Source organism: Cadophora gregata, assembly GCF_030347475.1.
Source record: "Cadophora gregata isolate MNR1 chromosome Unknown scaffold_9, whole genome shotgun sequence".
Classification (NCBI taxonomy): Eukaryota; Fungi; Ascomycota; class Leotiomycetes; order Helotiales; family Ploettnerulaceae; genus Cadophora; species Cadophora gregata.
The window spans coordinates 530,200-542,984 of record NW_026695932.1 but is presented as its reverse complement, the minus strand read 5'-3'; the positions used below and the strand labels follow the sequence as shown (position 1 = coordinate 542,984).

Below are 12,785 nucleotides of genomic sequence, written 5' to 3'. Positions count from 1 at the left end.
TTTGAGGACGAACACTGTGATTCTTCTTCAAGACATCTTGCTTCGTCATGGGAAGACTACTGTATTACTATTAAATGTTAATTTAAACCTTGGGGCTTTAAAGCAACGTTTGCGGCCAAAGGTTCTTTTACGGTTCAGTGATGTCACGTGATTAAAGGGGGCTGCAGATTCCGGGCACAAAAGTGCACGGCAAGGGGCCAGATAATGAAGACGAATGTTGGACAAATGGAAGGCAATCTACTGCATCAGATAGTTTCTACCTGGGCTTCCTTCAATTGTCTCCTTTTCCACTCTACATATCTCTCCACACCTTGCTTGCCGCAAGAGCGCAATTTGGGCATTGCGGGCGACGGAGCCAGCACAGCACATAGGTCCTTGCTCTCTCAATTCGGAAAGGCCCGTCTCTCCGCGCTCTTAGCACCCCAGCCTCGTGGTGTGAACACTGCGAACCTCTCCTCCCCTTCAGGGATTGTCTTGTTCTTCAACCCATAATCCCCATTCCCTGATTTCATTATCGCAGCGCATTAATCCTGCGCCTTGGTGGGTTTTGCCTCTTATCGCCTCGTCCTCTGGCTTCCACTCCTTTTGATATCTCGCGATTGGCGCCATCAGCTTCTAGGTCTACTCCTCCTCCAATCAACAGTCAACGGAGCCTCGATACCACTTTTGCGCGAAAAGACGCTGGACGACATCGGCTTCAGCTGTTAGCAGTCGCAACTCATCGCGAGGACAGTGCTTTTAGGTAAGTCGCAATACTAATATTGGTGGAAGTAATGAATGCGCTTCATGCGCGTTGGAAATTCCGGTGCTGACATTGGTGTTGCAAAAAGCGCGCTCCACGTATCACTTCTCGAGACCCTTCGCGGCGCTGTAGGAACTCGAAAATATCATCGACCCCGGCATCTTCTCTCTATATCATTCTAATTAAAAAGCACAATGGCGCCTACTCGTCGACTTCCGGAGCGGGTAAACCCCCTCATGACCGAGGCCGTCCCTGAATGTAAGACGCGACGTTTGCGACAATAGCTTCAAACATTAACACAATCCAGATTCGGTCCTCGTTTCGCGCCGCCGACTTGGTCAGACTGACCTGACTGTAAAGGCCGGTCAAGTGGGTACATCCAATTCGACGAAGCCGAAGAATTTGGGTACTTTCGATTATGCGCACCTGCGAGCACCACTTCCCAAGGGCATCCATTCTGGCATCTTCAAGCCTTCGCCAGCATCCTACTTCCTCATGCGCCGAAGCCATGATGGGTATATCAGTGCGACTGGAATGTTTAAGGCTACTTTCCCATACGCTGAGGCTGCTGAGGAGGAACAAGAGCGAAAGTACATCAAGAGTTTGGAGACAACCAGCACGGACGAAACAGCTGGCAATGTCTGGATCCCACCCCACTACGCGCTCGAGCTGGCTGAAGAATACCAAATTCTACCTTGGATCAAGGCACTATTGGACAATACACCAATTGAGACCAACCCTACCAAGGATGCCACACCAAAGACAATTTCCCCGCCTCCCAACTTCCTGATGCCCCAAGAATCACTGGCAGCGCCGACTCCAAGTCGTGGTCGTCCTCGAAGAGCAGCTTCACCGAGCAAGATTGCGTCACCAAAGAAGACAGCTGGATCAACGAGAGCACGAAAGACCAGGGCTACATCAGAGTCTGTCAAGTCGGAATCTGTTGAGCCTTCGGTACAAACTGCGAGCGAGAACCTCAACAAGTCATTGAAAGCTGCTGCTGCCGAGACCAATGGGGAGGTTGAGCCTAAGTCCGAATCAAAGAAGGACGCTGAAAAGCCCAAGGAAGAGACAATAGATGAGGAGCCTAAGGTTCGCGTTCACGTGGATACCGATGTGGAAGTCAAAGGCGACTCGGAAATCACGCACACTCATGTTGAGGTGGAGATGCCAGTTGGCTTTGCCGAGTTACCACTTCCTGAGGACACTGAAGCGATGATCGCAAGGGCTAAAGAGATGGTTGAGGCAGCGGTGCAGGCTCAGAAAGAAGAACCGGCTGCTCTCCCACGGAGGAGCAAGCGCAAGGTTGAGGAGGCAGAGGATGAGGAGAACGAAGATGGAGGCGAGTCTGTTGCTCAAGCTCCTGCAAAGAAGGCTAAGACGGAAGTTACAGAGCTCAAGAAGGAGCGCATCAAGACTCGAGCTTTACTTGGAATTAGTGCTACGTTGGTTCTTGGGTAAGTTTCACTTCCTTTAACGCACAAGCCATACTAACGACATGATAGCGCTGCTGTACAATATGCCTTTGGTGCTTTCTGAAGGGTTACAGTACACTAGACCGGAGATTCCATTTTGTCTTTCAGTTGAGGGTTCCTGGCGTTTGTTCATGAGTGTGTTTGGATTGGCGGCATACATCCCTACACTCTGTCTGCTCTGTGCTCGAGTCTTGCTGGATACCCCAATGCTGGAGTGTGTTCGGTACATACTGCCTCCCGCCTACCCGTAAAACAAAATTTGCCCACGCTTGGTTGTAGAACCCTTCAATTGGGTTATGTTTGATAGTCTCTTTTAATTTCAATGTCCAGACTTTACATCCAGGAGGCTGATACAGGGAAGCCTATTGTGGACGCAAGTATGTGAGAGTTTATATCGTTCCTTCCTGAGCCCGGATTTGGGTTTATATTGAAAGTCACGTGCAAACCCTGTCCTCGTTCCTTCCTTTCTTCGGTTGATTCTAAATCAGGACGGGACCCTTCTCGCGGAGATCCTGTTTTCTTTCATCTTCTTCATATAGCAGCATATGGTCCCAGGTGCGGGCTCAACCTGGCACACTGTCTCCTCGCAGCCTCTCATATGATCATCACCTCGTCCCAGAGAAGACGCTGACCACCATGACTACCGAGACATCGCCGCAACAAAAGCGCACATCACCCAGGACAGTCCGAAAAGAGCGATTACTACCCGCATTGGAGCAAGATCTATCTGACTACACTCCCCAACGTCACTTTAAGAAGTTGCCAGGACGGGTATTTCAGCGACAGGTTGTGAAGTCGAGCAGAGTGGAATCATGGCGAAATGAGGTTTCAAAAAAGGACAACTTCACACCGCAAGATGAAGTGGCGAGGAATATCGAGACTGCTGATGAACCATGTGCTGAGTGTCTAGCTTCAGAAGCTGTGGTCTTGAGAAATGGTGGGATGAGAGAGACTGTAACGGGACTTCCAGTTCGGAACGCTGCTGTTGAGACCAGCAATACCACACCAGTTGCTGCCAAGCCCAAGATCAAAGCTGCCGAAAAGACACCACGACAACCTCTCAGTGTGATCTTCCGAAATGGTCACAGAGGCGTACCCAGACGTTCACTCCCTGTCTCTCAAATTCGTGATGTGGCGAGCACTGCTGCTCAGTGGCGGGTCAGACCTACCCAGGAGTTAGATGATCCTGTTCCACCACCTCCAGCTCCTGTCTTCCCTAAGCCAAAGCCAAAGACTCAAGCTGTGAAGACTTACAAGACGAAGTTCAGGTCCACACTACCGAAGCAGTCCCAAGAGAGTAATGTCATTGACCATGACGCGGAAGAGGATGGACATGTTGTGTTTCCTGAGAGCAAACCTACAAAGATTGGATGTGATCTGGAGCCTGCCACGAGTAGCTTTCAATATCCTGAGGACAGTTCGCCACTTGTGGTATCTCAGGAAAGTAGATCTCTGGAGGAATACCTACGTGGTGGACAGCGAGCTACTCAAGATCTCGGCAAATGTCACTCCAATGAACCACATGAAGCTGAAGGATCACACTCTGATGAGCAGCTTATTGATGAGCTTCGCCAAGAGCAGGATGAGAATGAACCCGAGGAGCAAGAGAACGACAATGAAGAGATGCAGAATCTGACGCTGAAAGAGTGAGTGCGATTTTCCATCTTCACTAACCGTCCCTGGTCAGCTGGTACTGTTTTGCTCTGAAGACATCTCATTGTTCCTGCAGAAAGTCACAGCTAATAATTTATTCTTAAGGGAAGCACTCAGCGACATGGAAATTCTGCTACTAGAAATGGTTGATGGCTGTGATAACAGCTATTCACCGTCAACCTCTTCAAGCCCTAAAAGACCAAGAAGCGAGGGTAGTTCTGAGGAGGGCGGAGGCAGCCAAGAGAATGAAGGAAACGGAAACGGGCTTGAGGATGCCGACCAACAGAAACTTCATGTCAAAAGGAGACGAACCGAGCGTCGGGTACCAAGTGCTGAGGTTCGAAAAGCCGCTCTTCGGGATTTGAGTGATAGGAGAGTATCAAAAGCTTCACGACAGACTAGAGACATTGGCCCCGACGTCACAACAAGGCCAAAGAAGAGTAAGAAGTCTAGTCAGTCCAAGAAGCGAACCAAAGAACCTCGCCGACTTCCAGACCGTGGTGAGTTGATGACGGCACCAGAGAGACTGGAAGAACTGGAAGTGGAATCTGCGCCTAGTAAGTCGTTGATTCTACTGGAAGAGAGCAAACACTGACTGGTACCACCATAGCTCCGCCACTAGAGCTATCGCAAGATCCAATCTCCCAGACATCTGATGGCGGAGACGATGATGATGTAAGACGACACCGTCGTGGTCCTTTGACTACCATCAGGATACCCAGAGGCTTTGGAGAGGTGGACATATCGTTGTATCGCATGCCAGAACGCCCCAATGCTCAAAGTCGATTCGCTCAGATTACTACATACTCTGATGGATTCAGTGGGAAAGAAAGAGAGCCGATTGGTCGATTGATGCCAGTAAAACAGCAAAGTCGACGAAAGGAAAGCTATAATCATAGAACGATCAGATATGGAGAGCTTCAACTTGTCCAGGAGAGGCCTCCAGAAGACCCATCAGAAGATCCGCCAGAAGGTCCACGCCGTCGGAAGAAGAAGCAGAGATTGAGGAAAAAGGTTCCAAGATCTATCCCTCACCAGCCAGAGGATGATCAGATGCTTATGGTTGACGAAGAGGATTCCGCACAAGGCGCGATAATTGCTCAGAATAAGCAATCGACGGAGGCTGTGGCACAACCTTACACACCCGTAATTGCGAATCAAAGTCTGATGTCCATTACACCTGCAGGTAATACATCCCCACCGAAGCGAAAATCACAAAGCATGCGTCTTGACCCTAAAGCCAATAATCAACTGGAATCGAGAGCCATGACCCAAAGATCTGTTGCTGAAAAGCCAGAGGAACATCTTAAACTGCCACCGAGTACTGTTCCTCTGCTTACCAAGCCTAAAACTGAGAGGCGAAGGCGGAATGATCAAATCGCCTCACAAGAAATTAGTCTAGTTACCATGAAACGAACTAACAAGCATGGTAGGAGAGAGGCAGAGCCAGAGCTTTGTGACCAAGTTACGGCTGGCCATGGTGATGACGACCCAGACACGAGAAGTGAAGACGCATCGCGGGAGGTTGAGGCGAACAATACACCTTCTGAGAACGAGGATGGAAATGGGCTGGATAACGTGTCCCAGCAATCGAATCCACAGTCAGAACCTGAGAATTCACTGGAGCGAGACTATGCGGATGACACGGAGGAGAAATCAAATGATTTCACCAGTGTTCCTAGCGACATTGTGGTAGATGAGGATGATCAGGAAGGATCAGCTCGACCACCTTCGAGCACACATTACCAGCTATGTGGCAACGCAATAGTCCAAGTACACCGGCAGGAGATTGACATTTTAGTAGCAGAATTGAACGAGCAGACGAAGTCTGAGAAGGCGAGGATCCGAGAGAAGCTTCAAGCTCCTCCCACAAGCCAGCAAGCGAAAGGCAAATATCAGTATGAGACTCAAGGACAGGAGCCTCGACCAAGCCAGCAATTGCCAATACTCGCGAGTATTGCCTCAGAAGCTTTGAAATTAGAGCATCTGTCCAGTCAACTCTCACAGCATTCAGCCAACGATCTCGATGGCTCTTGGCGACCTCGCATTCCTGAGACGAGCGGGTCCGAGATGCAAGCTGACGAGGAGATCTTTGATAGTCCGACGCCGCCACATGAGCGTGAAAGAGCTGCCTCGTCTCGTCGTCAATCACTCAGGAGACGACCAAGTATCAGAAGCCAGTCCTTGTATGTAGTCGACCAATTGCCAGAAAGTGGGTCTTCACAAATAATGCCCGCAATCACGCACGATAGCCAAGGAGGATCTATCATCCTTGGGGATACCCAAAACTTTCGTCGTTCCTATCCAGCGGATATCCCAGAGACACAATTTGAGGAGGACGAAGAAAGAAACGCAGGTCTTCATGGTCCTTGAGGGAAGCTACTTCAGCCAGGCATCCCAACAATTGAGCCAACGTCCTCGTACGTCTATTGTCAATCGGACAGTACCTACACCAACTCGTTCTCGATCTCGAGTTCATTTCGATCTTCACCAACGAGAGAGTGGCAATAGTTTGATGGCGGGTGGAATCAGTATGTCGGATGCATTTCAGCACACAGCATCACCGGTCAAGAGCTCACCAAGTAGACAATCGAGTCAGCTCCGGACACCAAGCCAACCTCGGACATTGAAGGAGTTAACAAGATCTGTTAGTCGGGGACTAGGAACTTTGCATGGGAGTGCTAGGAGGAGGACAGTATCTCTGTCTTTCAATCCGCCTTTCAAAAAACCACCACAGACTTCACAGGCATAGGAATTGAGAACATGCTGATATTTTCACAATTTTGGAAGTATTACTGATGCACAGTAGTTGCTATGTATAGGCAGGGACGAGTTGTATGTACTTGGTTGTGGAAGTGGCATATCTTTAGGTATGGAATTTACTAGAAAGCGAATAGTCAGTGTGCTGGCTTGCTAAACTCATATTGCTGAAGATGAGCACTGGAGAGAGAGATAGATACCCCGTATTTTTCATTCTTACTGGGACAAATGAATTAATCGCAGCGGGAAATTGGTATCTCATATCCGCAGCTATTTACTACCTAGAGTTGTCCATACATATTTCTACCATTTCAGCACTGTCAATGGTTCATAGCATAACAAGAATGATAAAAAATTCTTCTGTTTCGCACTACTATCAACATCAACACTCAAATTCTTCGCTCACAGTACTCATTAAATCTTCACGTCGGAGAATACATACTATATATCGTCCTTGCCGACTTCAATGAAATCTCCCATCTCATAATCAAAGGTCATACGGGGCTCTGCCGGATGAATTATTAGGTATCCATCGATACCTACCTACCTGACTCGTACCGTGAGCTATATCCACGAAGCCAAAGAGGACTAGCTATATTTGAAGTGATAATGGATGCTGCGGAAAGACAAGACCGTACAGTCAACATGGTCAGGTGACAAAGTGGGATTACCAAGCTGCGAGGTATCTGACAGGGCTCTTGCCACAGCACAGAATTTTTTAGAATCAGCTCAAGATCTTCGCATGCTCTGAACGATGTATTCTGAGGAATCGATATCTGGAGATAGATTGCTTAGTGAGGTTATTGAGGAAAAGATTCAATAAAAGCTGACCTATCGGGCACTTCTGCCAGTCCGAACTGCCTGTGCGCTGGACCATCACATTTCCCCGTGGGGCTCCCAACCCCCTGAACTCGTCTGAACCTGCCAGTCTTCTTCAATTCGAAGAATGCAGGTACGAAGGGCTGCATGTAAGAATCTATTGCAAAAATCTGGCCAAATTCTGACCGAATCACGACAAGGCCAAGCTCACTGCTTCAGGAGACGACCTACGCACCGCTTCAACTCGACTGCCAGCCCCCTGCGTCAGGCCTGGAATCAGCTGTACCAATTCCTTTGGCGTTCGAATGAGAGGAGACGCAAGATTTCAGAGCCGTGTCAATACCGCCAGTCAAGAAATGTGGGACCTGTGTTTACCTACACACCATTACCGAAGCAAGATGGAAGTCAAAGGGAGATTCGCTTGCTGACGGTCCACGAGGGTGACGGGACTGAGATCCGCTATTCTCTAAACACTGTGTCCTTGGATGAAGCACCGCCATATGAAGCACTCTCTTATGTATGGGGAGATCCGAACAGGACTCGAGAGATCATATTGGATGGCAAGTCATTCCGAGTGACCACAAATCTCGCTCGAGCTCTTCGACATCTCCGTGACGGGCAGAAACCAAGGACGCTGTGGATTGATGCAATATGCATTGATCAACAGAATGCAGAAGAGAGGTCCTCTCAAATCCTGCTGATGCGTGATGTCTTTCAAAGAGCATCGAAAGTCGTTGTCTGGCTGGGGGAAAGTACCATGGCTAGCAAAGCTTCATTCTCTCTCATACGAAAACTCGATTTCGGGAGTAGCAGCTTCTGGGAGCAGAAAGAAAATCAAGGACCTGTATCACTCTCACAAGATGCTCTCGGTGGACTCCAAACGCTGCTGAATAGGCGATCGTCTCTCACAGGGCTGCGAGGCATCATCAACGATATTGCTTCGAGACCGTGGTGGACGAGAGTGTGGGTCATTCAAGAAGCTGCCGTTGCTCGTTCAATCGTTGTAAGGTGCGGTGATGATGAGATGCCATGGTGGCTCTTCTCAAATGCACTCTCTGCTATAGCGACCCTTGCGCCGGACCTGTCAGGGCCTTCGACGGAGAGATTGATCCTGTTTAAGAAGCGCTTGAGCATCCACATGCATATTTCCAAAGGACCCCTACGGAGTCTTGAAGATCTTGTCGCCAATACTCGTATCATGGTTGCCACTGATCCCAAGGATATGGTCTATGCACTTCTGGGACTTGCTGGGAATATCGGCGATCCGACTAGCCATCCTATCTGTTCACCAGACTATTCGTCTGCAACATCCGTGGTGGATGTATACAGAGACTTTGTCGCATATTGCATATCACAAGGCAGCCTGGATATTATCTGCATGCGACGTAACTACGATCATCTGGACGGATCATGGCCATCCTGGGTCCCAGATTGGACCTCAAGCGGGATCTCAAGCTCAGACACCCAAGGTACTGGGAGTTCGTATCATGGCTTCGACATGATAGAAGGCAATAGCTTGATCAACAAGCCACTTCTGATGAAATACCGCGGCCTCAACCAACTCACACAAGATCCAAAGTCACCACCCTGGCAAGCCTCTCGAAACACTTCACCAGTCACGAAAATAACAAAATCGCCACCCACTTTGACAGCAAAAGGAATATATATCGACCGGATCCAACACCTCGGTGAAGCCCCAACATTTCGCGATAGGAGACTCCTCGTCTGCGATTTCTCTCCCTGGGAAAGACTCATGATGCGGCATTTCGGCGAAGGACCCGAACAGCACATGTTCCATATCCTCGACCAATGCCACAAGATCTGCCTCTCCAAAGCCTTCGTCCTGCAAGAAACACGAAACAAAATGATAAAAAGCATGTACAAGCTCTTTATCATGCGTCTTCCCATGGAACGAATACGCGGCAGAGTCTACGCGCGTCGAATGTCCGATAGGCGGTGGAGACATGGGAAATATATCGCGAGGGGATACTCGATTGCGCAGGCTTACACGAGAACATTATTTCTTGATAGGGTTTTGGGATTTCCCAGGAAGTCGAATGAGGGTGTGAGGTATCTGGCGAATCAGGCTTGGAAGTCTGCTGTTGAGCTCGGGCTGTCGAGGAAGTTGGCTGTGGGGTTAAATGTGCTTCGTGCTAATGTACTGCATCGGCAGTTGATGATCTCGAAGAAAGGGTATATTGGACTTGGGCCCGTGCCTGCGAAGAAGGGTGATTTGATATGTGTACTTTATGGGTGCTCGGTTCCTATTGTATTGAGGAAGGTGGGTAAACATTACATACTTGTTGGGGAGTGCTATGTCCATGGGCTTATGGATGGAGAGGCTCTGGATCTACTTGCGATTGGGAAGGCAACTGAGAAGGAATTTGAGATCCATTAAAGCACAATGTATATGAATGAAAATACACTTGTATAGAAGAAAATGAATCTATGTATTTAATGCAGATGTGCTTGATATTGAAAATGTGGGAATTGAAAATAGATGATCGATCTCAGTTCCATTTTGGTTAACCGGAACGCCTTGCTAAACTGACAGACTTGCAGAACCCTATTAGTTACGACTGATTACTTCGCTCCTTTGCCCTTTGCCTCGGTTTCGCTCAGCTCTCTGATGTAGACATGTGTCTCTCCCTCTCCCGTGTAATCTTCCTGTCCATTCTCGAATCCGGGACAGACACCGACAGCCAGGTACTTCCCATCGCTTGAGAAAGCGACAGCCGCAACGCTAGCTTGGTATTTCTGATACTGTCTGATTCTCCGCTTCGCAACGGCATCCCACAAGGCGACTACCCCGTCTCCTCCCCCAGAGGCGAATGTTCCATGAACCGGATGGAAGGCTAGTGCGTTCACTGGATAGACAATGTCTGTTCCGTCACCCTCGGGGTCTGGCTGGCGATGGCACTTGAACGCGTATTTCCTGGCTTGAGATTCGGTGGAGGGATCGAACCACTCGACTGCTACTCTGCCTTCGATACTGCTCGTAGCATAACCATCATCGTTTGGCATACATGCCACCGCTCTGGTCATAAACTTCAGGGAAGACTCTCGTTGTTGCCAGGGCTGTAGATCGGCGGTTGAACCGTTCGCTTGTGAGGCGAGCATAGCGGTGCTTTGGAGCTGGTAGATGTAAACAAGGCGAGCGGCCATCGCAACAACGAGTTTCGAGGCTGTTATCGAGAGGGAATGGGGTTTCGCCGGGAGTGTGATAGTTGTTGGTTCTTTTTCGGGGTGCTTGAGATCGTGGAAATGTAAAGTCGAGTCCCAGGAAGCTGAAATGAGAAGTGCTGGAACAATTAGTGACTACTGTTGTATAGAGTGGCCAGAGACTTACAATGTTCTTTGCTGTAAACCACAGATCTGACTGGTGCGCCATGTGCGCTTAATACAGTCTGCTCTCCAGTTTCCAGATTTATCCTTCACAATTTCGTAAGCAGAATATCCGTAAAAACGACAATGGTATCCATACCTCTTCACCTGCCAATCCATCCCCGCGCTGAAGGCTTCATTGTCGTCGGCGCCGAAGCACACATCGAGTACGGGGGCTCGGTGCTCGTACTTCTCGATCAGTTTTCCGCCTGCATCTTGGTCTTGTGTATCATACAAGTAAACATTCTTGTCCCAAGAAGAGACCAGTAGCCGTGTTGGAGAATTGGGCGCGAATTTAAGGGAGGATACCGCGTCGGACGGGGGCTGCGAGAGCTTGAATTGTACTTCTGTAGATTGTTAGATGGGTCTTGTTTAGGACTACAAGAGTATAAGGTATGCTAGCAGACTTACGAGGAGCCATAGTGTCTGGTAATTCACCGAGAGACTGCAAGAGTTGTTTTGGCTCTGATGTTTAGACACTGATGTTGACTAGATGCGCCAAAATTTGATCCGCGACAGACCGCCTTCGGCTCGCCAGAAAGGGGAAAGCGCTTTGAGCTTTCCTGAAGCTTTGAAGAGCTTCCAAAGCACCCAGAAAGCGAGCAATAAACAAGCACACTCTGAGACGACCTGGAAAGATCTCGTTGACTATCTATCACGATCTAGAATATCTACACCCAATTTTCATAACTTTTAGGACTGTGAAACATCAATACAGCACGGCCATTATCAGGGAAACACCCCACCTGCCCCTCATCTGGACTCTTGCCCCGCGCGTACTTGAGCTTTTGCTCCTCCAAGATGCCGTTCGCCCAACTTGTTCTTGGAAGTCCGGGATCTGGAAAGAGTACATACTGCAATGGAAGTTAGTATATCGTTCTGGACTTTCCCGAAAGAGACTAACGGGCTTCCAGTGCAACAATTCATGTCCGCGATAGGCCGAAAATGCTCTGTGGTGAACCTCGACCCAGCAAACGATCAGACCAGCTACCCATGTGCAATAGACGTACGTGATCTAGTCAAGCTTGAGGAGATCATGGAAGACGACGAGTTAGGGCCTAATGGTGGCGTGCTGTACGCTCTCGAGGAGCTGGAACAGAACATAGATTGGCTTGAGAAGGGATTAAATGAGCTCGGAGAAGATTATGTGCTATTTGACTGCCCGGGACAGGTTGAACTCTACACACATCACTCATCATTACGGAACATATTCTTTAAGGTGCAGAAAATGGGATACAGGGTTGGATTCCCAAAACCATGTTCTTGGTTGCATGCTGACTGATGTACAGCTTGTAGTCCTCCATCTTTCCGACTCATACTGCCTGACCATGCCTTCACTATACATTTCGAATCTTATCCTCTCTCTGCGTGCTATGCTACAGATGGATCTTCCACATCTGAACGTCCTCACGAAAATCGACAAGATCTCGAGTTATGGCCCGCTCCCGTTCAACCTCGATTTCTACACAGAAGTACAAGACCTCTCATATCTTCTCCCGCATCTTCAAGAAGAATCGTCCGTGATGGCTGGCTCGAAATTCGAAGGGCTGAACACAGCCATCGTGGAACTGGTCGAAGGCTTTGGATTGGTAGGGTTTGAGACTTTGGCGGTAGAGGACAAGAAGAGTATGATGCACTTGCTACAGGTCATAGACAGAGCAGGAGGGTATGCATTCGGTGGAGCCGAAGGCGCAAATGATACTGTCTGGCAAGTTGCGATGCGGGAAGGTGTTACCACAATGGATGTGAAGGACGTCCAGGAGCGGTGGATTGATGCCAAAGACGACTATGACAAGGCAGAGCTGGAGCAGTGGAAGAAGCAAGCAGAGGCCGAAGCTGCGAAACAAGCCGAGCTTGGTGAACATCTCGAGGATGAGGACGACGATATGGAGGATATGTCGTTACCTCCAGGTGGGAGCGGTGTAAAGGTAGTTCGTAAAAACCAATGATAC

The 12,785-nt window shown here is 49.0% G+C and overlaps 5 protein-coding genes across 5 annotated transcripts; 4 read left to right on the top strand and 1 right to left on the bottom strand.

Annotated features, from left to right (window-relative positions):
• Positions 1–936: 936 nt before the first annotated feature.
• ONS95_014507 (uncharacterized protein) lies at positions 937–2,281 on the top strand (the record flags this gene model as incomplete). The annotated part of the gene is made up of 3 exons (XM_058508159.1): positions 937–1,000; positions 1,050–2,199; positions 2,248–2,281. 3 exons carry the CDS (start codon positions 937–939, stop codon positions 2,279–2,281), a joined length of 1,248 nt encoding a protein of 415 aa, XP_058355840.1.
• A 572-nt stretch (positions 2,282–2,853) lies between these two features.
• Positions 2,854–6,243, top strand: ONS95_014506 (uncharacterized protein; the record flags this gene model as incomplete). The annotated part of the gene is made up of 3 exons (XM_058508158.1): positions 2,854–3,863; positions 3,976–4,427; positions 4,481–6,243. The coding sequence occupies 3 exons, from the start codon at positions 2,854–2,856 to the stop codon at positions 6,241–6,243; spliced, it is 3,225 nt and encodes a 1,074-aa protein (XP_058355839.1).
• Positions 6,244–7,576: 1,333 nt separating this feature from the next.
• On the top strand, positions 7,577–9,847 carry ONS95_014505 (uncharacterized protein; the record flags this gene model as incomplete). The annotated part of the gene is made up of 1 exon (XM_058508157.1): positions 7,577–9,847. One exon carries the CDS (start codon positions 7,577–7,579, stop codon positions 9,845–9,847), a length of 2,271 nt encoding a protein of 756 aa, XP_058355838.1.
• A 40-nt stretch (positions 9,848–9,887) lies between these two features.
• On the bottom strand, positions 9,888–11,283 carry ONS95_014504 (uncharacterized protein). Its single transcript, XM_058508156.1, has 4 exons — positions 11,245–11,283; positions 10,934–11,180; positions 10,799–10,881; positions 9,888–10,751 (listed from the first exon to the last, which is right to left on the bottom strand). The coding sequence occupies exons 1-4, from the start codon at positions 11,252–11,254 to the stop codon at positions 10,033–10,035; spliced, it is 1,059 nt and encodes a 352-aa protein (XP_058355837.1). The 5' UTR covers positions 11,255–11,283; the 3' UTR covers positions 9,888–10,032.
• A 351-nt stretch (positions 11,284–11,634) lies between these two features.
• Positions 11,635–12,782, top strand: ONS95_014503 (uncharacterized protein; the record flags this gene model as incomplete). The annotated part of the gene is made up of 3 exons (XM_058508155.1): positions 11,635–11,698; positions 11,748–12,073; positions 12,123–12,782. 3 exons carry the CDS (start codon positions 11,635–11,637, stop codon positions 12,780–12,782), a joined length of 1,050 nt encoding a protein of 349 aa, XP_058355836.1.
• Positions 12,783–12,785: the final 3 nt, after the last annotated feature.

What these genes read in the sequence shown, in the direction of transcription:
- ONS95_014504 (XM_058508156.1), bottom strand. An exon ending in ATGGATTGGCAGGTGAAGAG is followed by an intron (nt 10,882 to 10,933) that starts GTATGGATACCA and finishes GAAATTGTGAAG; the next exon opens with GATAAATCTGGAAACTGGAG. An exon ending in GGTTTACAGCAAAGAACATT is followed by an intron (nt 10,752 to 10,798) that starts GTAAGTCTCTGG and finishes TAATTGTTCCAG; the next exon opens with CACTTCTCATTTCAGCTTCC.